Source organism: Anabrus simplex, chromosome 1 (genome assembly GCF_040414725.1).
Source record: "Anabrus simplex isolate iqAnaSimp1 chromosome 1, ASM4041472v1, whole genome shotgun sequence".
NCBI lineage: Eukaryota > Metazoa > Arthropoda > Insecta > Orthoptera > Tettigoniidae > Anabrus > Anabrus simplex.
In genome coordinates, this window is record NC_090265.1 from 329,026,374 (window position 1) to 329,051,441 (window position 25,068).

The 25,068-nt window shown below is 39.5% G+C and overlaps 1 protein-coding gene across 1 annotated transcript in view; it reads left to right on the forward strand.

The window, feature by feature from the left end:
- The window catches only part of LOC136856759 (uncharacterized), a 674,434-nt gene that overhangs the window by 601,667 nt on the left and 47,699 nt on the right, over positions 1 to 25,068 (forward strand). The window contains exons 34-36 of the mRNA XM_068224954.1: positions 1,415 to 1,680; positions 11,859 to 12,079; positions 19,880 to 20,056. Coding sequence (XP_068081055.1) covers positions 1,415 to 1,680; positions 11,859 to 12,079; positions 19,880 to 20,056 — 664 coding nt within the window. The remainder of the gene's footprint in view (positions 1 to 1,414; positions 1,681 to 11,858; positions 12,080 to 19,879; positions 20,057 to 25,068) is intronic.

Sequence of the window (25,068 nt, forward strand, 5' to 3'; positions counted from 1 at the left end):
ACACCACCTCCCGGTGATACTTAGTACCTTCTTGGCCTCACAAGAAACTCACTGAGCGGGACAATGTATTGCTCCGGCAGCCAACCTGTTAAAGGTAGCATAATATGCGTTCCAGCAGTTTCTTTCTGCTGTTCTCTAAACTTAGTGAAATGACGCTATAGTTTACCTCTGATGTCCAGATTTGTTATAAAGAATAATACTTTATTGTATTTTGCTACTCTCATTATGTTGTATAAAGTTAGATTTATAAAATAACGTTAGTTTTATAAATATATCTTTATTTGTTGCATTGGAAATATAGACTTAACAATTTTTGAAATTCTGGTTTCCTGCAGGTTTGACCAGATACTAGGAGTATTCAGTGCATAACATTGTGGTACAATGAAAAAATAACAAAAGGATCTGCAATATTAACCTCTCTCTGTAACTAGCATTGATAACTTTGCACGAAGTGCAGCATATGAGTGTTGCTATGCAACACACCATTACCAAACTCTTACTGATGTTAGCATTTGCATTAAAATTCACTTACTGATGTTGGCAGTAACAGTTAGATTCTTCATAGAAAACTACCTGATGTTGTAACATAGTGCAGGTTACAAAATATTTTACTGCAATATTCAGCGTTATTTGATAGCTCCCTCTGTGGAGTTAAAATCTGGCAAAGGTAGTCTGATTTTTTAAGGACAGATAAAAGTAATTCTCCATGCCGTATAATGTTCGCATGTAAAAGATCTCTGGTAATACATTTGGTGCTCACCCGAAAAAATTCATTGAACTCGGTCATAGATGCTGAAAAGAGATTTGGTATACTCTGCCATCTAGTAGGCTTAGAGTAAAGCAGACTGTCAAAATTGATAAGGAAGCAGCCAGATGACGTCAGATTAAAATGCTTGCACATGGTAGTCTTGGCCATACTGTTGTTATTGATTGATAAATACAGTAGATTAATTTGAATGGTTAAAAAATTAGAATCAAAGTTCTCCCACTGCTTACCGTATGTAACTTTCTAAACTTAATAGTGTAATGGTTAATGCCATCCTCGGAGACTAAATTCAATTCCTTCTACTGCCAGAAATTGATGATTGGTAGAAGGGTTGGTGTGGGGTTAGAAAGGTACGTGCAACTCATCTTCACTGGCAGTGTGCCTGAAAAGAGCTACACCATCTTGGGAGGAAGCCTTCTTCATATTCTCTGAAGACAGTTACGCCCTTCTATATAATTCCTGATTACTTTCACTGATATCCTGAAGACATTGCTTATATTGTGTAAAAGATATATGTATGTTTTATAGATGTTGAAATTCTCATTGTTTTACTTGTGGTTCTTAATGCAGAACTAGAGAGTTCTTAACAAGGAACATTCTATAGTATATACAATTTCTGAATCAAATAAATTATGATTTATTTTACAGAGGTTTTATCAAGTACAAGCGTGAAACTGCTATGTACCGACCAGCTGAGAAACGTGTCAAAGACTGGGATGAGATTTATAATTTTGGTCATGTGCGTAAGGGGTTGCGCATTCAAGCTGCTCGATGCATGGACTGTGGTGTACCATTTTGTCAGAGTTCACATGGCTGCCCTCTTGGAAATATCATACCAAAGTGGAATGATCTTGTGTTCAACCAAAATTGGAAAGAAGCTATCAACCAGCTGCTGCAGACCAACAACTTTCCAGGTGAGATTTTTTTCCTAAGTAACTAATTTTGTGTCCCTTTTTAGTTTAAAGAAGTCCTTTTTGAGAGGATGCTCTTGTATGCTATACAGGGTCTTTCACTCAAGTGGGGCTGGCCGGCGCAGCGCAGTGGGTAGATGGGCGAGCTGGTCAGATGAGCACATGGCAACTTGCTCGAGCTTGGGGCCGGGACAGCGCCCGTATGAATTGCGTGTAAATAATAAGCGCACATAATAATGCGTAATCAAAGTAAAATAATTTCTACCTTGTCACAGATGATGTTGAAAATGTCCTCCACCTGCATCTACACATTTCTGGCTTCATCTAAGGAAATTTTCATTAGTTCATCCACCGAGGTAGCCTCGATTTCTCTCATGATATTTTGTTTGAGTTCATGTAGAGTGTGAGGGTTGGTGGCATAAACCTTATTTTTCAATTTTTCCCATAAATAAAAATTGCAAACCTTAATATCTGGGGATCTTGGGAGCCACAATGGTTTACTAATTACTCTTTTGTCAAAAATGTTCTCAGTGAAACTTAATGACTCATTAGCAGCATGCCCGGTTGCTGAGTCTTGCTGGAAATATCCAGACTGGCATTCATTGTCTGTTAATTGTTAAACAAACAGTACGAGAATGTCATTCCTATAACTCTGCCCATTGATTGTAGTTTCAAGAACTATAGATCCTATTATCCTGTCTGCAGTTACTGCCGCCAACACTCCTATTTTTTTCACACTCTAGATGAACTCAAAATATCACGAGAGAAATTGAGGCTATCTCAGTAGATGAACTAATGTGTATGAATGAATATTTCCTTAGATAAAGCTAGAAATGTGTAGATGCAGGTAGAAGACATTTTCAATATATTTATGACAAGGTGAGAAATTATTTAACTTTAATTATACGTTATTGCATGTGCTTGTTATTTACATGTGATTCATATGGGCATTCTTCTGGCCCCAAGCTCAGAGAGTTGCCATGTGTTCGTCTGACCAGCTCGCCCATCTACCCGCTGCGCTGCGCTGGCCGACCAGCTGGCCGGCCCCACTTTGAGTGAAAGACCCTGTAGAATATAAAGTAAGGAAAAAGAAGTGTTCTCTATGACTTCTGTTTGTTAGATGTATACTTACAACAAATATATTCAAAGTTAGAAAGCAAGGAAGGATTGAAAAGTACTGGGACAAATAGAATCAAGGTCCCCTACCATTGCTTGCCGTATGTAAGTTTCTAAACTTAGTAGTGTCCTCGGAGACTCCTGGCACTAAAAGCCATACGAATAAATAAATAAATAAATAAATAAATAAATAAATAAATAAATAAATAAATAAATAAATAAATAAATAAATAAATAAAAATCACAATAATGGCATGGTAGAGTGAATAGAAGGAACAGTAAAAAAGTTTGACTAGAACATATGCATTGCTTTAAAAGAGAAAAGTAACTTTTGTCTGTAAATTCATACTTCCATGATCCGTGCTGAAATTGCAGCACTTTAGATTTGAAACGTAAAGTGTTCTTTGGACACTCTGTATTAGTCTTCATTGCAGAGCAGTGTGTAAATAGGTGCCTGGTCACACACCAAAATGACTATGCGGTAATTAAGCATCCTACTAAGGAGTATTGCTACACCTTACATGGATAACAGCTTCACAATGCCTTCTCATGCTTCTGACAAGGTTCTGCATGTTTGGTTGAGGCAGATGCCCCTGCTATTTCAAAAGGGAGTCTTCAAGGGCTTATAGTGATTGTGATGGTGGCATCATGTGCTTTAGCAGTATGCGCGACCATTGCATTTTCTCCAAATTACCTCACACGAGGAATCATGTGGCACTAAGATCTCTTCATTGTACTGTTGGGCAATTAAGGATCCATTGCGAACGATCAGGAGACTACTTATAATGTCAAGACTTATGCATGTCCAAACCATAACAGATCTACTTCTATAGGCAGTGGTAGATTGTACAACTCTTGGATGAAATCACTTCCCACATCTTCTCCAGACTCTCAAAACGACCCTCTAAATGATATAACACAAAATGGGATTCATCTGAGAATAGCACAGGACGCCATTGTCTTAGCTTTTGTGCAGATGATCTCTAGTGATCTGGTAGTCTTCTTGCCACTGTGTCGTCTGTTCAGTGCAGATATTTGAGCGGGTTGTTGGGATTTACATTGGTCTCTTGAAGCCTGTATGACAGTTTGGTCACTAACTTGTACTCCAGAAACCTGTTGTAGGTCCACCTGTAGTGCTTGTGCTGTGGGTGCTTTTGGAGAGTTTATAGACATGCAAGATTATCTTGCCTTGCTGCTTTGTTTTACTCTGGCAAGCCATGCCAGGGCACCTTGGCAACCCTTCAAGTCACCTAGAAATATTTTTACAAGTACCAAATTGTATTCTGACAAACTCCTAGTATTCTGTCAATGTATTTCTGCGAGTAGCCTTCTTGAAGTGCACGAGTGGCTTATTCAACAACTGCTTTCCCTGTTGCCTTTCTCGGCTTGCCTGATCGGCCTTGACTTGTAAACACTACACACAGACCTACCCCCCCCCCCCCTCTTTTTTTTTTTTTTTTTTTCAGCTGACAGGCACCTCCCCAATCCCATCCCACTAGGCAACCATACAACATACTTGATGTGACCACTTTTTTAAAATTTTTGGTATATGTTAAAATTAACGAGGACCAACTGTGCAGCTTTGTACATTGTGGTCTTCATGGATAATGATCTTCTTATTCCTCTGTCTTTTGGTATTCCCTTCTACAATGTTCAAAGACTTTTTTTTTTTTCATATTATAATTTCACATGGTACATGTCATGGTATGAGTCTCTGTGGGGCAGGCGGCAGTGCGCCTGTCTCTCACCGCTGGGTTCCGTGGTTCAAATCTCGGCGACTCCATGTGAGATTTGTGCTGGACAAAGCGGAGGCATGACAGGTTTCTCTTCGGGTACTCCGGTTTTCCCCGTCATCTTTCATTCCAGCAGCACACTCCAATATCATTTCATTTCATCTGTCATTCATTAATCATTGCCCCAGAGGAGTGCGGCAGGCTTCGGCAGCCGGCACAATTCCTATCCTCGCCGCTAGATGGGGGCTTCATTTCATTCCTGACCCGGTCGAATGACTGGAAACAGGCTGTGGATTTTCATTTCATATGTCATGGTATCTCAAATATTTTTACAGTATGCACTATAGGCTAATGTCAGAGAATCATACTGATGCTAAACCCAGATCAGTTTAGATATTTGTCTAGTAGAAGTTATTTGCAGTGTTAGTCAGTTTAACATAATTACTTTATAAGGTCTGCAGTGTATGGACAGCACACGTAGAACTGGAGTAAACTGGAATATCCATTTCTGCTACTGACCACATTCAAATTGTGACATTACTGCAAGACGAATGGTGACGCTTGTTGGAATGAGTCAGATTGATGTTTTTAGAGTTTGGAAAGAGTTCAGGGAGACCCAAACAGTTGCTGAATGATAATGGATAAGGGAACTCGCACAAAACAACTACCATGGAGGAAGGGTAATTATTGCTTTCAACACATTATAGGCCCACTGCTATTGCCACCAGAATGGATGTTTCAGATCAGACAGTGGAAGATTGGCTGCACAACAGAAGACTAATATTAAGGAGGCCTGTATAAAAAGCTCCCCTTAAACCACACCATAGGGCAGCTCGTGAGGTGGGCAGCAACTCGTAGCCCATGACATCAGGAACAGTAGGAGTGTATACTCTTTCCTGATCCAGTCACCATGAGCTTGAACCCATACAACATGAGCATTACAGTTTGAAGATGATCTAGTGAGAGATGGGTCAAGCCCTTCATCCTGGAGTGCCTTCAGCAGCGAGTGGGTTCAGTCATGTTTTGGGGTGGGATAATATTTGTTCAATTTATGCCTCTATTTCCTCTCCAGAGTAACATGACTGGTGTGGTGTGCAGAGATAACATCCTCCAACCTGTAGTTAACAGGATTAGTAGTTGCCACTGTGGTGAGTAACTGACAGCAAAGTAAATTGCAAAGGTCCACCTTTTCAATACAAATAATTATGTTCTTAGTTCGAATTACAACATTATACATTCAGTACCGGTTTCGACGTCATGCGACGTCATCATCAGCCAAACTTGGAATAGGGCAAGTTTACATGAAATATATTCACAATATAAAAAATTATATGGACCCTTGACATTTAAAAATCAATGATTAGATAAAACTCAAGTGAATTATAAAACCAGTGAAGATAAAAGCACATAAAAGGTAATGTTTTGAATAAGTCGCTTTGTGAGACTTAGGGTCCTTCCACACGATTCACTGCTTTCCACGCCACTCCATTCCACTCCACCAGAGGTGTAGAGAAAGGCCGGTAGCGTTCACATGAGACGCTTCATGTGGCGCAACCTCCGTCCACTCTCGTCAACAGCAGGCTGCTGTCAACTGGCTTGAAGTGTCTTCCACTCTGGGCGACCGGAAGCTCACTAAATCAGATTAGCTCCTTCAGACGGTCAACATAATTATGAGCTACAAGTTCAAAGATTTCGTTTCAAAATGTCGGTTCCATTCATAGATACTGAAGTCAGTAATAGAAATACAAAATCGTCCTTGTCTGTGGGATTAATGAATGACTGACTATTCAAATAAAATGAAAGTCTTTAAATGTGGAATGAAGTTTCCCATGAAGTGATTCCAAATTTTGCCGAACTGGACAACTCCAAAGAGAGAGAAGTCGATAACTACAGTAATAGTCTATATATGTTATATGTTTAGTATTTATTCGATATTACAATAACATGGGTCATTGAAAAATAATTAATCAAGCTTTTTTAGCAGTCTTCATTTCAAAAGAACTGCTTTCAATTATATTACATAATAACATTTTCTTATTCGGACCGAGCACAATAGCTGCAGTCGCTTATGTGCGGCCATTATCCAGTATTCGGGAGATAGTGGGTTCGAACCCAACTGTCGGCAGCCCTGAAGAGTTTTCCGTGGTTTCCCATTTTCACACCAAGCAAATGCTGGGGCTGTACCATAATTAAGGCCACGGCCGCTTCCTTCCCACTCCTAGCCCTTCCCTGTCCCATTGTCACCGTAAGACCTATCTGTTCACAATTAAGTATTTATTATTTTCCACCTAGTCGATACAATGATTGCTTAAGGCAATTTAATGGTTAAAAGTGGTACATGTTTTGTATTTTATCAACATCTTCAGCCACATAACACTGTTTAGATGAAAAATATATAAAATTGTCAAAGTAATGCTTAAGCATTGTGAATCTATTGAAGTGTGATACGGACCATGAAACTGATTTTATGTAGACCTATCTGTGTCGGTGCGACGTACAGAAACTTGTTTAAAAAAAACAAACCCATCTTACTCCTGAGAACTACCAGTGTTTTATTTACAGAATTTTGGTGTAGGTAGCAAGGCCATACTGGTAGCTCACTAAATCAGTCGTTCAAATGGTCAACATTGTATGCGTCACAAGTTCGAAGTTTTTGTTTCAAAATATCGGCGGAATACATTTTCTCATGTTGCTGTCCTGACGCTGTAAACTTGCTACAATGATTGACGACAATTCAAACAAATTCCCACTCATACGAAAGTAATTAAGGAACATTTTTAGATCACTGGTACTTTCATCTATAAGAACGATGAGCCCTTCGTTCTGGGTGATATGATTTCAATGGATGGACCCAATGAACCTTAGTACTCTTCTTTCACCTCAACCTTCTTTTCGTAAGAATAAAAATCCCAAAGATAACGTGCGCGTCCATGGACCAGATTCAAAATATGTGGTGGGGACTAGAAGTTGCCAGCAAGTTGAAGGAAGTGGACAGCAAGTGTCTGAGAAGTGGCGTGGCGTGGCGTGGCGTGGCGTGGCGTGGCGTGGCGTGGCGTGGCGTGGAAAGCAAGTGAACTGTGTGAAAGGGCCCTTAGTCTTATGCGTGACATGGTCACAATGTCATTTTATAATATAATAGCAATTAAATGCATGTTTCATTAATGTTCCTCAGTAAAACGAAGAATTAATGATGAAAGAACACGGCGGTAGCCTGTAAGTTCAAATCTTCAGAGAGTAAAGTATTGTATCGTATTGTGATTGAGCAGGTGGATCATGTTTACAAGCAATGTCATTAGAGATGTTATAAAACCAGAGTTACCCAGTCCAATGAAAAAAGGAAACCAATTAGAAAAGAGAAGATGGAAAAAGGGGCAAGTTGTAATTTAGTAAGAGACTCGCCTCTCTCAGCTTGCTATGTGGTACGAAGTGTAAAGAGCAACTGAGGGCCACGACATGCCTGGAACAAGCACAAGAATTGAGTACTTCCTCTCAAGCATTGATACTTTGTCAATATATGAATTTTTGATCTAAACAATGTTATGTGGCTGAAGATGTTAATAATATACGAAACATTTACCACTTTTAACCAATAAGTTGCCTTAAGCAATTAATGTATCGACAGGGTGGAAAATAAAAAAATACTTAGTTGTGAATCGCCTTCGAATGTCGATGAGAGAGCTCGCAAATGCACATAGCGAGAAAACTATACCATACCGAAGATGATCGATCGCATTTTGTGGCAAACATTTAAGTTTTCTTATTCAAATAGTGTCACCTAACCTAACTTACTCGTACTATATTTATCATGAATACAAATTTCTAGCACCAGTATAAAAATACCCTTCTCGCTATAAATTTATATAATAGCCTTTCTGATATTTAACAAATGTGAGAAAATATAAACTAACCTCTGAAATTAATGATGCACGCTGCCATATCTTGAGGTGTATTCCATCTTTACTTAATTGCAGTATTTAGCATTAAAATTAAGCGATCGTTTACTCAGCCTTTATTTTTAACGAGTTAACAACTTTTATCGGACACGTTATTTATGCATTTATTACACAAAACAGTTCTTTCATTTTGAATTTTCTTTACAGAACAGCAGTTGACGGGTATTACTAATCACCTTCGAATGTCGAGAGAACTCGCTAGGGGACAGTGTGAGGAAACGATACCATAGGTGATCAATCACATGCAACATAATCGCTGGGGTGCATAAATATTGGTAGCGGAAAAATTGCTAGTAATAACAGATGCATTGGTAATAGGGCTCTCGCTGTAACCGAAGGATAATACACAGTTTAATATAGGAATTTTGAAGGGAGAAACAAAATAGTCGTTATAGCGGGGTTCTTGTTATATGACGTAGTCGCTATAGCGGACTTCTACTAATGTGATGGACCAACTGAGTTGGTAATGCAGTAAAAGTTGTGTAGCTGTAGGCTTGCAATCTGGAAATAGTGGGTTCGAACCCTAAAAATGATTTTCATTGGTTTCCCAGTTTCATGCGAAGCAAATGCCAGTACCTTGCCTGTTGTAAGAGGCAATTAAGAGGGGTGGTAATCTCCGCGGACTCCCTAATTGGTACCATGCATTAGCAACCATGGGTCCTTTAGCGGAGTCCAGCATTGCTACTGTTTACATGTGCTAACCTCTTCTTTCCTATCTAGCCTTCACTGGTGAACACTTGTTCTATTCTGACCATGGGGGTATTCGGTTTACGAGACCTAGTGTCTCTTTCATATTAAAGCCATTTGTTGGCCTCCTTTCTTTTGCCAATACCCTCATTCTTCATAGGTTCGGACCTCTTCCAGTTTTCCTCCGATTAGCATCAAGAGGAGATGGTTGCCCAGTTGCACTTACTAATAATAATAATAATAATAATAATAATAATAATAATAATAATAATAATAATAATAATAATCACCACCAACACCAAATATCAACACTGTGCCTTAAATAGACATAGCCGCTTTCTTCCCAGTCCTAGTCTTTTCCCATTTTATAGTTGTAAAATGTCTGTCAATAATAACTCTAGCAAAAAGAAGAGAAATAAAGTGGTAGACTCGATAACCTTTTTATTTTTTATTTTTATGAATTACTAATGCATGCTTTGGAAATAGAGTAGTATTCTTGACTCAACCTTTTTCTTATTAAATAACATATTTATGCGAATAATCCCCATACCCTAATTTTAGGAAGGATCATTTTGAAAAAAAAAAAAAAAAGAAATTAAGTAAAATTCCTTCCATTGAAAGAGTAACATAGGCATAAACAAACATTTAATATCACTCCTCTAGTTCCATGTGGTCTTTACGTAAATATGAACATGACAGATTTAGCTACTTTGCCTGAACATATTTGAGATTATAAAAATGCATTATCACTGCTATTAAATATATTTTCCATGAAAATTAGCTAGTAGGCCATCTTATGTGACAGGTATTTCATTAGTCTGAAATTGCATAGGTTCAATTCACTGTAGATCGGAAGATTCTTTGTCTCTTGCATCACTAGAATCCTCTCCTAAATTACAAATTCGTCAAACTCCACGTTTAAAACACTTCTAACATGCGGTCTCTTTTTATTCGGATAGTAACACAACCATTGAAGGGTAATTGTTTTTGTGCAATGTGAACACTTGAAAACAGGCACACTGGCAAACTCGTTTATTAGTTTTGCAGTACAGTAGAACCATGTTACTTCGAAGTCGTACGGGCGCAAAAATGTGACTTAGAATTACGTGATTTCGAATTAACCGCCAGCTCGTAATTCAGAAATGCCAACCCGTGCCGTCTCACAAAATGTTCTAAGACCTGTTACTGCATGCAATTAACATTGATTCACAGTTTAAACCTTTCAAATACCATGGAAAAAACTATTTCCTAAATGTATCCAACAAGGCACATTTACAGTATTCAAATAGTGCACTTGTATAACTCGCTGGCAAACATAACCTCATGCAATAAAAGAAAAAAGATTTGAGGAGGATAAATTATGCTGGCTCCCCTGTGCAAGTGCCTTATTTTTTGGATTACTGTACTGTTTGCATTTTTAGATGCCTTTTACTTGCACGGAAATGTCATGGCTTATTGAACTTTCTTATGACGAGGGGAGGTCTTCACTTCCGTCCGCATTGCAACTCAGTACAGTGACCTAATCTCCTTTAAAACCATAAGTCCGTTTGATCTCGGCATTAAAAAATAATGCAGTTTCATCAGCATTGACAGTATTGTTCGGTACGTATGAATTGATTATAATTAAGAGCCACACTTTTTTACCAACTGTTGGCATCGCCAGTGTTCACGGATTCATGATATCACTCAAACAAAATGACTAAGGAACACACTATAGACACACTGAAGAGAGTGGAAGTGCGGAAAGCTACCCATGCACGTTCCGGAAGACTCGTTCTATCGTTACGCTGAGAAAATTTGAGTTTAAATTACTCTGTAAAATACCAATTTCTAAAAATGTGAAGGCAGTTTTGAATTAAGTCTAAATTGTTTTCTGTTTAAATATGACATCCGTTTAAATATGACATGGAGGCAGTTTTCTTCCATCTGCAGTTACACAAAGCATAACCATACACCCAGCATCGAAAACTATATGAACCAGGAGTGTTTTGCCAACCTTGACACAAATAAAACCTGCATCCCAATTTCGTGCCTCAAATAAAAAAAATAAAAATATATATATATGCGGGGATTATTCGCATAACTATGGTACTTACAAGTGGTAGTATGGTACTTCAATTCCAATTTTGGATTGTTGAAAGAAATAATTTGTCAAAGTGATGTATATGAATTTATAGACCTATCTGACATACAAAGTTGACATTACTTTTACCTCAGTGTGTTTTTCTGTGTCTGACAATTGCTATAGTACTAAATACTTGTACTTTTTAGCAGTAATTTACTAAATTTTTTTTTTTTAGCCGTAATTTACTGAATAAATGTACTTTAGTGTCCTAAGCGGTCCCTTTGATGGTATACCGAAAGTCAATTCGAGAACCGAGGAAAATATCCTGCGTATGAGCACTTCCTCTTATTTTACCCTTCTCCATCTCAATTCTCCTGAACCAGGTGGGTAATGTAAGTGGATTTTATATAACATAGGTATGTAACATCAAAAGGTACCACTTAGGACTTCAGTTGGCTGGTGTTACTTTCAAGTCTTCTTCTTCTTCTTCTTCTCCTTGAGAGCTGAGAATTCCTTATTCCTTCTTGTTAATATTTCTTCCTAAATAATGTTTTGGTTGAGTAACTAATTTATTTTCGTTCATATGTTTTGTCACTATTTTTATCAACTCATCTCTCTCATTTTCAGAATTCACAGGAAGAGTCTGTCCTGCTCCTTGCGAAGGTGCATGTGTGCTTGGAATCAACGAACCCCCTGTGACAATAAAGAATATTGAATGTGCAATCATAGACTATGCTTTTGAACAGGGATGGATTAAACCTGACCCACCTAAGTGCAAAACTGACAAGAAGGTGGCAGTAGTTGGGTCTGGGCCATCAGGTCTGGCATGTGCCCACCAGCTAAATAAGGTATTATATACTCAAGTGGATATATACAGTAGTGAGAGATACTAAATGAGAATAACATATTGTTGAGAATGATAAACCTAATTGGATTTGTCTTGAAAAGTAATGTCTCGTGATAATTCTGATCAGTGATTGGGAGAAGAGAATCTGATATTTTATATTTTCTGTTTGATCACCCCCAATTAGTGTTACCTGGCACTTCATAGATTTTCACGTGTATTCTTCCCTAATATCCAGATTACTGCTCATCAACATTTTCAAGATTGTATAAGATATTGCTAGTTCCATCGAGAAAACATTTACGGGACATTATGTTAAGTTTGCTCTCATGTATGATTGTGCTTCAGCAGACTCTTTCTTGCTTGAATTGTCTGAGAAACTATTTTTATTTAGGTCATTGGGAATGAAGAACAGCTTGGAGTTGTGAATGCTTGGGGAATCTTTCCACATTTGTTTGAATCTCCAGAGGAGTTACAGTGATTCAAATTGAAAATAGTTTTAATAATTATAAGCAAAGAAATTATGTGAAAACATGGCTATGAATCTTGCTGTGTGCTTGGGCAGATGGACACTCACTCACTCACTCACTCACTCACTCACTCACTCACTCACTCACTCCTCTATTTTTTTTTCATCAGCTCAAAGACTGGTTGGATCCTCAAATAGGGAAACCACAAAAACTGATGGCAGCACCCAAATGAGGTGTACTAGTCAGGGTAGGAGTGAGACAGTTTGCCATTATATTCCTCACTGGGCCAGAAAGTGCTATTGCAGCAAGGCTGACCTTATGAGTAGTACTTTTCATAACAGTTGTACACACTAGTCATGCTTCAGATACTAAGTATTGATAGTACTTCGGCAGCTTCAATACCTTCAGTCATAAACAAGACTGAAACTTCAATGAAAGCTAAATTTTGCTCTGGCCTGTGCCAGAAGACAGATTCAAAAATACTACATCGATTTAGGCAATAGCAACTGGCAGAATTTCTAGACTATGTATTGATAAATCCCTTTCATGAATGTGATCCTTGATGGGAGTGACCTTATAAATGGTGTCACGTTTGGTTTGAGGCACTAAAGAAAAATTTGAGGTATTGTCCAGGATTCCAGTTTAAGGATCTGTAGGATGTGGTTGGACTAGAAGTGTAATATGCCAGGCTGAGTGTCTCAGGCAGTAAAACACTGGCCTTCTGAGCCCAAGTTGACAGAGTTAGTCCTAGCTCAGTCCAGTGGTACACTAACAGGCACGAAAAAAGCAACAAACAATTATTTCTTCTTCAAACTGCTGATTTATTTTAACTTTCTGTCAACTTAGAGGGGCTGAAATATTATTTTATGATACAATACCATGATTTAGAAATGTTGGAATCTGAAAATGAAAAGGGATGACCTTTTAGTGATTTAATTGAACTGTTCAAGAAAGACTGAAGTAGTAACACATAAACGATTTGTATACTAGCCATTTGTGAGCAATCGCATAATACCTATCCACTATAACACTTCAGTAACACAATTTTCTATACTCTGACAATTCCTTCTTGTGTATTCCTTTTTATTTATTGCACTTCAGACAATTTTTATTGCTATCTCTTGCTTTAATAAAGTTTCTTAAACTCTGACATGCTCCTGAATAATGTTGCAATTCTGCCCTGTGGAATCTGCCCCCATTCTTCTTAAAATGTCTCCTGTAGTTCCTATAGGGTATTAGGATAGTTCTGGCAGATCTTTCTTCACAATTCATTCCATAAATGTTTAATAGGATTCATATCTGCTCTATGAGCAGGCCATATCTTACATGATCCCAACTTCATTCATGTATAGTTGCACCCATTGAACAACATGTGGGAAAGCATATTTTATGCTAGTCCTCCTCCTCGTTCTTTCTTCCCTTGTCCAGCGTCTGGAGGTAAAATAAAGACTTGTCAGTAAATAAGTTATCAGCACTATGTATAACAGTCTCTAGGGGTAGATTCATCATTGCCAGTGGGACCCATGATGCACTGCTGTATTATGCATGCCATGCTTTCATTGTTTTTCAAGTTGTCCGACAGAGTGTAGTTCCACGAGTTCAGTTAAAGTAAAGAAACGCAAAAAAACTGTCGTGAACAGAGATGTTTATAAAGGAAGATAAGCTATTCCAAAATGAAGGGTCTCCCACACATTAATCACAGAGGGAAGGATATAGGTGCAAGGGAGTTAGGAGATCAGTGCAAAGTACAATGTATTGTTTATATTAGGTTATCACTATGTAGTTTCAGTGGGAATATTTTGTCACAATCTAATTATTCCAGTCACAAAGCAGCATTTGTGTGTAAGTAGCTTATGGCCAGAAACATATCATAGACACTAATCTTTTCATTTCAATTGCTTTTAGGGGCAAGAAAGAGTTTTATAAGCTGGCCCTGCAGTGTAGGGGTAGCATGCCTGCCTCTTACCTGGAGGCCCCGGGTACGATTCCCGGTCAGGTTAGGGATTTTTACCTGGATGTGAGGGCTGGTTCAAGGTCCACTCAGCCTACTTGATTACAATTGAGGCGCTATCTGACAGTGAGATGGCGGCCCTGGTCTAGAAAGCCAAGAATAACGGTAGAGAGGATTCTTTATGCTGACCACACGACACCTTGTAATCTGCAGGCCTTCGGGCTGAGCAGCTGTCTCTTCGCAGGCTGAGGCCATTTGGGGGCACGGGGTTTGTTTTTTAAACAGTGTTCTATGAAAATACCTGAACCATTCTGAATAGCCATTGTTAACAAACTTTCATCTTTTGAAAAAAAAAAAAAAATGAGCAAGATTTGTACCTACAAGGATTTACAGAACTGCATGATACAAGGAAGAAAGTCCATAGAAAAGAGGATCCCAAATCAAGAAATAGCAACTTTATTTTGTTGCTGTTCTTCTTCACAAACAGTTTAATGTTTGTAAAATAAAAACTTTCATTAGTCTGCATGGAGTAACTGATTATGTGCGTCGTTTATGCAACTTTCTTCAGCATGGAGTATGTGCTGTGGGTAAGTGTGGGGGGGAAACATGCCAGTTCAAGTGCAATCGCTGGGGATACTTGCCAGCTGATAAGGAATCGCATAGAATTGTGCCCCATAAAAGTTCATTATTAGAGATGTACAATGAAATATATTGATGCAAGACTAGGTGTTTGATAGATGCATGGAATGTTCCTAATTAAATACCCAACTGAGAGAGTTCTCTACAAGTTCTGTCTGAAATATTTCATGGACAATTTTTCTTTGTCCTTCGGTAGACTGCAGATATATACATGCTCTGTCTGTGCGGAACTTGGCCAGAAACTCAAAAGTCCACATCTGAACAACATTGCTAAGAGTCTCAGCAGCTGAGCTCATGGTACACTAAAGAAGCAGCAAAAAGTTCTATGTAACCATTAACAGTTTAAAAGAAGTGTCTAGCAACAGTGCTGATACTGTGACACTGGTGTTTTTCATGCAAAATCTGCTTCTTCCTGACATACCGGTGTAGGAAATATTTTACTACAAACAGCTCTGGGAGTTCAATTTCTGTGTGCAAAACATCAGCACTGGTAAAGCATCATTTTACTCCTGTCATGAGGGTCAAAAGGAAAAGGGGGCCAAATGAAGTCTGCATGTTTTTGCCGAAATATATAAACGATGAAGTTTCACATACAGTGAAAGAACGTCGTCTTTTCTGAGACTTATGTGGCAGTGAGAATAGAAACCACACGGTGATTACGTTTTTAGCTGCGCTAGCCACTACAAAGAGGTTCAAGAAAATAGCTCACTACTTACACATACGAGGACACTCGTATCTTCCTTGTGATAGGGATTTCATTGTAGCTAAACAACTGATCCGATGCACTGACAGGATCTGCGAACAGTGCGAGTATATGGGACTAATAGCAAAATCAAGTAAAAGGAATAAATTCAGTGACAGAAGTAAAACATGATGATATAATTGATTTAAAGCATTGGTAGCCCTAATACTACAAGAAAAACCCATTATCCGTTGCTTCTCGGGGCAATGGCATTTCTAATGATCATACGATTTCGTGTGGTATAACAAACTACAGGATGCTTATGCGCAATGCTAGCACTCCCAGGATTGTGGCAGAAAAAGCGTATTAAACATTGGTCCCCGTTCATGAAAACAAGATGCAGGACATACAGAAAATTATTCAGTACATTCCACATCAACATGTCAATTTGTATAACAGTGTATTGTGGTAGCTGATACACTCTCAAGCCATGGATACAAAGACAGTACATAATTAAGTTTTGTTTGGATTTCTTATCTTTCATGTATGAAAAATAGATAATTATTGTTAACTAAAGATGTGTGTACACTCATATATTCCCATTAAACATGTGGCACAACAGCTTGAATGCTATGAAAGAACTTGTTTAAGTAGGTTATGAGAATAATATGAAGTGCTTTGAATCTAAAGAAAAAACTGTATCAATTGACAGAAAACTAAAAGTATTTCATGCTGCAATAACCAATATAAATGGATTGAAAGCTGTATAATAATACATTACATAATATTGTATTAGGTTACAGTGTTGTTGTTTTGGGTACTAGTTACAACAACTCTTCCAAGAAATAAAAACATTTTAAGGTGACATGAAATGAGATAACAAATGTACATTGCTTTTTTTATGAAACATATTCATTTATGGACCTCCCATCAAAATGTTTCAGCCAACTTAAAATTAATTGGCTATAGAGAGTTTTCTCTATTTTTCTCAAAACTTACTCTCTGTGACTTGTGTGGTTTCACAAATGACAGATTCGGTTGCTCTGACAATGCAGTCCAACATTATGATGATGCAAGTTCGGGCGTACGCCAGTTTGTTCCTCTCAGTATGCATGTCTCATAACAGGCCCTACGAGGTCCACATTGAACAGTGAAAATTTCCTTGTGGATTTTGTTGTAAAATGGTTTGCACCTCATCAGACTTGAGTCTCTTGATTATCTGAATGCAAATGACTGTTCACAAGATTTTCAAGATTGATTTTGAGCCATTACAGAGGAATTTCTTACGTAATTCGACCACCACTAGTAAAAAACGACAGAATTTTTTATCTAATGAAAAAATGTTACTCAAGGTCGAACCCAGGACTCTGAAGGTTTTAATTTTAGCGCAAAACCATAACATGGCCTTTTTAAAGTGTTCAAAGTGTTGCTTGAATAGCCTCCAAGTGTAATGTTATAATTAGTTGTGTATTTTTATATGTATATACATATGTATAAATGCCTTTTCCTAAGATTGACTGAAAATGGCGCATATCACCGTCAAAACTAGTACCAAGTAAAATGTTGTAATCAGCATAACATATTTTGTATTGAAACGGTGGACTTTATAAGTTTACTTCTCTGTTAGCCTACTCCTGCCTAATAGCACCAAGGGGTCTGCTCAAGCCTTAAAATTCCCCATCTGAAAGACAAATCACCATCAGCAGTGTTATATCCCCTTGCTCCATATGAATACTACGGAGAGGTCTGTAATTGAATCCCAGCTTTTAATATGCAATATAGTGATTAGAAATTTTATGCCACTATCTCTGCTACCCTGCCGACCAACGATGAAAATGTGTTCAACCAATGGGATTCAAACCAGCTGATCGTCCCCATAAGACCTATTTGTGTCGGTGCAATGTAAAGCCAATTCCAGAAAGTGAAAGAAGTTGGCTAACCATGGTGTCAGACCATTTATACAAGGTGCGTTCCATAAATAATGCGACCAAATTCGTAAAAAAATCATTTATTGAATATATTCGTGCAAATAATAAAAAATCTTCAAAATAGCACCCTCTTGCGTCGATACACTTCTGGAGGCGGCGTTTCCTTGCCTGGAAGGCCTTTTCCAGAATGTCCTTTAGAGCCGATGTAACATGCGCTTGGATTCTTTCAATCGTGTCCCAATGTTTTCCTTTCATGACTTCTTTTAACCAAAGAAACAAAAAAAACAAAAAAAAGTCAGCGGGAGCCAGGTCAGGACTGTAGGGAGGCTGGGGAACCACTGGGGTGTTGGTCCTGGCCAGGAAGACGTTGACAATGAAGGCGCTGTGACTCGGCGCGTTGTCGTGATGAACTTTCCGCGTGTCCTTGATGCCGCTTCGGCAGCGCGAGACCCTCCTTTTCAGTCTTTTGAGCACTTCCAAGTAGAAAGCTGAGTTCATTGTAGTCCCGGTAGGTACGAATTCATGGTGGACAATGCCTCTAACGTCAAAGAAGACAGTGAGCATGGTTTTGATCCTGGACTTGCTCATGCGTGCCTTCTTGGGACGGGGCGACGATGGGGTGTGCCACTCTGAACTCTGCCTTTTTGTCTCAGGGTCGTAATCAAAAATCCTTGACTCATCATCAGTGATAACTGAGTTAAAAAAATTAGGATCATTTTCACACATTTCCAACATTTCTCGGCACCGAAGCACTCACGCGTCCTTTTGTTCGTCGGTCAACACTTTTGGGACCAGTTTGGCATACACCTTTCTCATGTTCAAATCTTCGGTCACAATGCGGAAAACGGTTGTTTTTGCCATGTTTAGAGTTTGTGCTATCAATTGAAGGCTCAGCCGTCTGTCAGAGTTCAAACAATCGCGCACACGCGTCACATTTTCGTCGACTCATGTGGTTGATGGCCGTCCACTGCGAGGTTCGTCGATGATCTCCTCTCGGCCCTCCATGAACGACTTGTGCCATCGGAAAACTTGTGATTTGGACAAGCAATCGGTCCCAAAGGCCTGCTGAAGTAATGGAAACGTTTCGGTGGCAGACTTTCCAAGTTTAACGCAAAATTTGATAGTGTACCGTTGCTCTACAGAACGATCCATTGTGCCGTGTTACATGAACTCAAAACGGGCTTGACGGAAACCCACGTTCTGACTCTCCGGCAGCTCGCTGCCGAATGAGACAAAGAGCGTTTGAAGCTAACACCCCCCTCCACCTAGCCCAGCAGGTTAGAACACGCTGCAGTGTACAGTTGCGTCAGAAAAAAATTGGTCACATTACTTATGGAACGCACGTTTTAGATGTCTAAAAGATCCTGGCCACCTGGCGGGCAAAAGTGCCATTATAATGGAATGTATAAAATCGGTGTGATTGCCTTTGTTCTCGTGGGTTTTACAAGGCTGTATAGATTTGTAATTAGTTGGGAAAAAGTTGGTAATGGCCTTGAAAAAGACAGGTAAAGGAAATTGGAAAGATGGAAAACAGTCAGCCATTTCAAGGTTGACTAGCACCTAGAACTGTTGCATATTGTACTCAACTATCTTAGTTGTGGTCTTTATTTAGAGATGAACTTATACCTTAATGGTACCGAACTTGATAGCTGCAGTTGCTTAAGTGCGGCCAGTATCCAGTATTCGGGAGATCGTAGGTTCGAACCTCACTGTCGGCAGCCCTGAAGATGGTTTTCCGTGGTATCCCATTTTCACACCAGGCAAATGCTGGGGCTCTACCTTAATTAAGGCCACGGCCGCTTCCCTCCCACTCCTAGTCCTTTCCTGTCCCATAGTCGCCATAAAACCTATCTGTGTCGGTGCGACGTAAAGCAAAAAAAAAAAAAACCTTAATGGCATCAAGAAAGTGGACATTCCTTAAGAGATGTAATTTTTTGTATAAAACTCCGTACAATTTCTCCAGATCAAAGAGTGGCAAATATGTCTTTTTTTTTTCTTCATATGTATTTAAACCCATTTTTCATTGTTTGTGGAATACATATGCAAATGGAAGTAATTTAAGCTTGTTTCCTACTTCTCAGACAGTATATGTAGCTAGCTTATGAATGTGAACTGTGAATATGTTTGTATTTAGGCTGGCCACCATGTGACTGTATTCGAACGAAATGATCGTATTGGAGGACTGCTGCAGTATGGTATCCCCACTATGAAATTGTCCAAAGAAGTTGTCCAACGGCGAGTGAACCTCATGGCCAAAGAAGGTATTGAGTTTAAGACTAACATCAATGTGGGGAAGGATATATCGGCAAAGGTAAGTTATTTCCTTCTCATATTCATCTAGTTAGGAAAATGTTGTAAATTATAGCATAACAATCCTTAGCTCCTTGTTTATGCAGTCCTCCAAAATATTAATGTGATGACTGAGTGATCTTATCATTACATGACTGAGTGATCCTAAGATTACATTCATACGTAGGTGCTTTGAAAAGTTCTCGGAATGTACTAGAATTAAGTATCTTACCTCGGTGGAACTGCTTTTATTTTTCAACATAGTCTCCCTGTAGACTAATGCATTTGGTCCAGCGATGTTCCAATGCCTTGATCCCATCTCGAAAATGAGATTCCTCCAGGCCTGCAAAATACCTCTCCAATTCGGCTGTCAGTTCTTCCCTTGTAGAAAATCTCTGTCCACCGAGGAAAATTTTCAGCTTGGGGAATAGATGAAAGTCTGATGGTGCCAAATCAGGTGAATAAGGTGGATGTGGCAACAATTCGTACCCCAATTCATGAAGTTTTGCCATGGCAATAACACTTGTGTGCGGCGGAGGGTTGTCCTGATGAAAAATGACCTTTTCCCTTGCAAAACCAGGCCTTGTTTTGCGTATCTTTTCCTGTAGTTGGTCTAGGAAGTTTGCACAGTATTGCCCCGTAATTGTTTGGCCAGTAGGAAGATAATCTATCAGCAGAATGCCTTTTGCATCCCAGAAAACTGAGGCCATGACCTTTCCGGCCGAACGCACTACCTTTGCTTTCTTTGGTGGTGGTGAATCAGCATGTTTCCACTGCTTTGACTGCTGCTTTGTCTCTGGGGTATAGTAGTGGACCCAAGTTTCATCTGTAGTCACAAACTGGCGCAAAAAATCTTGTTGGTTGCACGGAAAACGGGCCAGACTTTGTTCGGACATTTCCAATCTGGTGCGTTTATTGTCCAATGTCAAGAGCCGCGGCACCCATCTTGCGAATAATTTTTTCATACACAATTCTTCGGTTAAAATATAATATACCCGTTCAGAAGACATCCCTACAGCTTCAGCAATCTCCCGCACTTTCAGTTGACGATCCTCCATGACCATTTTATGCACTTTTGTGATAAATTCTGGGGTCGTAACACTTTTTGGCCGTCCACTACGCGGATCATCATCCAAGCTCTCCCGACAAAATTTAAACTCGCTGGTCCACTTGGCAACAGTTGAAAATGAAGGAGCAGAGTCCCCCAGTGTGTTCTGAAAGTCGGCATGAATTTCCTTTGCTTTCATCTTTACAAAGTAATTAATCACTGCTCGAATCTCAGTTTTTTTTCCATTGTCACAAATCACTACGTGGGAACAACAACAAAGAGTTCTTACTACCACACTCCTGCAGCTAGAGTACTGACATGCCACGTGTTCACTCACAAAGGATGTGTGATTATTGCACGGGTACCTCGTTGCTCTAGCACTAACATCTAGCGGTGATTCCGAGAACTTTTCAAACCGTCCTCGTAAGTCATCCTCTTCAGTCCTAGTGCATCATATGGGACTACGGTTGCCACCTGTCCCGTATTTGACGTGAAAATTTTGCGTCCCTTATTATGAGCTGTTGTCCCATAAAAACGAGCGTTTGTCTTTTTTTTAATTTTTTATTTAGTCTCTAATGTGAGTTACTGTAGTCGCGTTGTAGATGATGAACCATGGGCAACGGTTGAGTGGCCTAGTAAGTGGTCCTGAGAGTCGGGATACCAGTTGCTATGGAATGGGAGTGGGCATTTCGGACATATTCTAAGTCATGGCCCTCCTTGTGCTCAGGTGGCTAGGACTATACAATCCACTGGTGGTCCATAACCCATTAGAGGAGAGATCCTCACTTGGACTATGTGTAACTAGGGTAGCATCCTGCTTCATGAATTTACCAAGCTCAGAACATTTTAAGCAAGCCTCGGACCTATAGGAGTAACGGAGTCCCACTCCCATTTGACAGGCAAGGGACTCCTTGGAAACAACTTGGCAAACAAAATGGAATTTGATGGGGAGCTACCAGTATTAATGGGGCTTATGGAAGAAAGAAAGTAGAATTGGCTGAGTCAACAAAGAAGATGCATTTGGATGTGCTAGGAGGTGAGTGATATTTGGGTAAGGGGAGATAACGAGGAAGAGATAGGAGATTAAAAAGTGTACTTGATGGGTGTTAGAAAGGGAAGGGCAGAGTATGGGGTAGGGCTGTTTATCAGGAATATAATTGCACGCAACATAGTTTCCGTTAGGCACGTAAATGAGCGAATGATGTGGGTAGATGTCAGTTGGAGGAATTAGGATGAGAATTGTCTCGGTGTATTCACCATGTGAGGGTGCAGATGAGGATGAAGTTGACAAGTTTTATGAAGCATTGAGTGACATCATGGTCAGGGTAAACAGCAAGGATAGGATAGGTGCTAATGGACGATTTCAATGCGAGAGTTGGAAATAGAAATGAAGGATAAAAAAGGGTGATTGGTAAATTTGGAGAAGATATGGAAGCTAACGGGAATGGGAAGAGTTTGCTGGACTTCTGTGCTAGTATGGGTTTAGCAGTTACGAATACATTCTTCAAGCACAAGGCTATTCACCGCTACACATGAGAGGCTAGGGGTACCAGATCCATAATAGACTATATCTTAACCGACTTTGAATTCAGGAAATCTGTTAGGAACGTACAAGTTTTCCGGGGATTTTTCGATGATACTGACCACTATCTGATCTGTAGTGAACTAAGTATCTCTAGGCCTAGGATAGAGAAAATGAAATCTCTCTGCAAACATAAGGGTAGAAAATCTCCAGGATGAGGAAATTAGTCAGAAGTACATGGATATGATTAGTTAGAAGTTTCGAACAGCAGACTGTAAGCAGGTTCAGGATATAGAAAGTGAATGGGTGTCATACAGGGATGCTGTAGTAGAAACAGCAAGGGAATGCCTAGGAACAACTGTGTGTAAAGATGGGAAAAGGCGAACATCTTGGTGGAATGATGAAGTGAAAGCAGCCTGTAAACGTAAAAAGAAGGCTTATCAGAAATTGCTCCAAACAAGGGCCGAGGCAGACAGGGAATTGTATGTAGATGAAAGAAACAGAGCAAAACATAGTTGTTGAATCCAAAAAGAAGTCGTGGGAAGATTTTGGTAATAACCTGGAAAGGCTGGGTTAAGCAGCAGGGAAACCTTTCTGGACAGTAATAAAGAATCTTAGGAAGGGAAGGAAAAAGGAAATGAACAGTGTTTTGTGTAATTCAGGTGAACTCATAATAGATCCCAGGGAATCACTGGACAGGTGGAGGGAATAGTTTGAACATCTTCTCAACGTAAAAGGAAATGTTCCTGGTCGTGTTCCGAACAGCCCAGCTCATGGGGGGGAAATGATGTTGGTGAAATTACACTTGATGAAGTGGAAAGGGTGGTAAATAAACTCCATTGACGTAAAGCAGCAGGAATAAATGAATTTAGACCTGAAATGGTGAAGTATAGTGGGAAGGCAGGGTTGAAATGGCTTCATAGAGTAGTAAGATTAGCATGGAGTGTTGGTAGGTACCTTCAGATTGGACAAGATCAGTAATTGCACCTATCTATAAGCAGGGGAACAGGAAGGATTGCAACGTCTATCGAGGTATCTCATTAATTAGTATACCAGGCAAAGTATTCATTGGCATCTTGGGAGGGTGCGATCAGTAGTTGAGAGGAAGTTGGGTGAAAACCCGTGTGGTTTCAGACCACAGAGGGGCTGTCAGGATCAGATTTTCAGTATGCGCCAGGTAATTGAAAAATGCTACGAGAGGAATAGGCAGTTGTGTTTGTTTAATAGGTTAGATTATTAAAATCAATTAAAGGCATTTATGTTGACAATTGGGCTTCTATGAGAATTGATGGTAGAATGAGTTCTTGGTTCTGGGTACTTGGAGGTTAGTCAAGGCTGTAATCTCTCATCTTTTCTGTTCGTAGTTTACATGGATCATCTGCTGAAAGCTATAAAATTGCAGGGAGGGATTCAGTTAGGTGGAAATGTAGTAAGCAGTCTGGCCTATACTGTCGACTTGGTCTTAATGGCAGATTGTGCCGAAACCCTGCAGTCTAATATCTTGGAGCTTTAAAATAGTTACAATGAGTATGGCATGAAAATTAGCCTTTTGAAGACTAAACTGATGTCGGTAGGTAAGAAATTCAACAGAACTGAATGTCAGATTGGTGATACAAAGCTGAAACAGGTCGATAATTTCATTTAGGATGTGTGTTCTCCCAAGATAGTAATATAGTGAGATTGAATCAAGGTGCAGTAAAGCTAATGCAGTGAGCTTGCAGTTGCGATAAGCAGTATTCTGTAAGAAGGAAGTCAGCTCCCGGACAAAACTATCTATACATAGATCTGTTTTCAGACCAACTTTGCTTTACGGGAGCGAAAGCTGGGTGGACTCAGGATATCTTATAAGTTACAAGTAACAGGTATGAAAGTAGCGAGAATGATTGCTGGTACAAACAGGTGGGAACAAAGGCAGGAGGGTACTCGGAATGAGGGGATAAAGGCTAATTTAGAAATGAACTCCTGGGGTGAAGCTGTACGCATAAACCTGCTTCGGTGGTGGGATCATGTGAGGCGAATGGAGGAGGATAGGTTACCTAGGAAAATAATGGACTCTGTTATGGAGGGTAAGAGAGGTAGAGGGAGACCAAGACAACGATGGTTAGATTCAGTTTCTAACGATTTATAGATAAGAGGTATAGAACTAAATGAGGCCACAGCAGTAGTTGCAAATAGAGGATTGTGGCGATGTTTAGTGAATTCACAGAGGCTTGCAGACTGAACGCTGAAAGGCATAACAGTCTATAATGATTTTGTGTGTATGTCTAAATATTTTAAAAGCCATATTTGATTCAAGCGCCATTGAAGTTCAAAGTAGCTCCATTATTTGTTTCTCTTTGGAGCCTCAGAAGAAGAAACTCTCGTGATGTCTCGCCATTTGCTGGTAAAGCTGAGCATACTGAGTTATTTACCTTGTCTTGTGCTATGTACTTCCGTGGGTCTTCCATTCCAGTTTCCAACATGA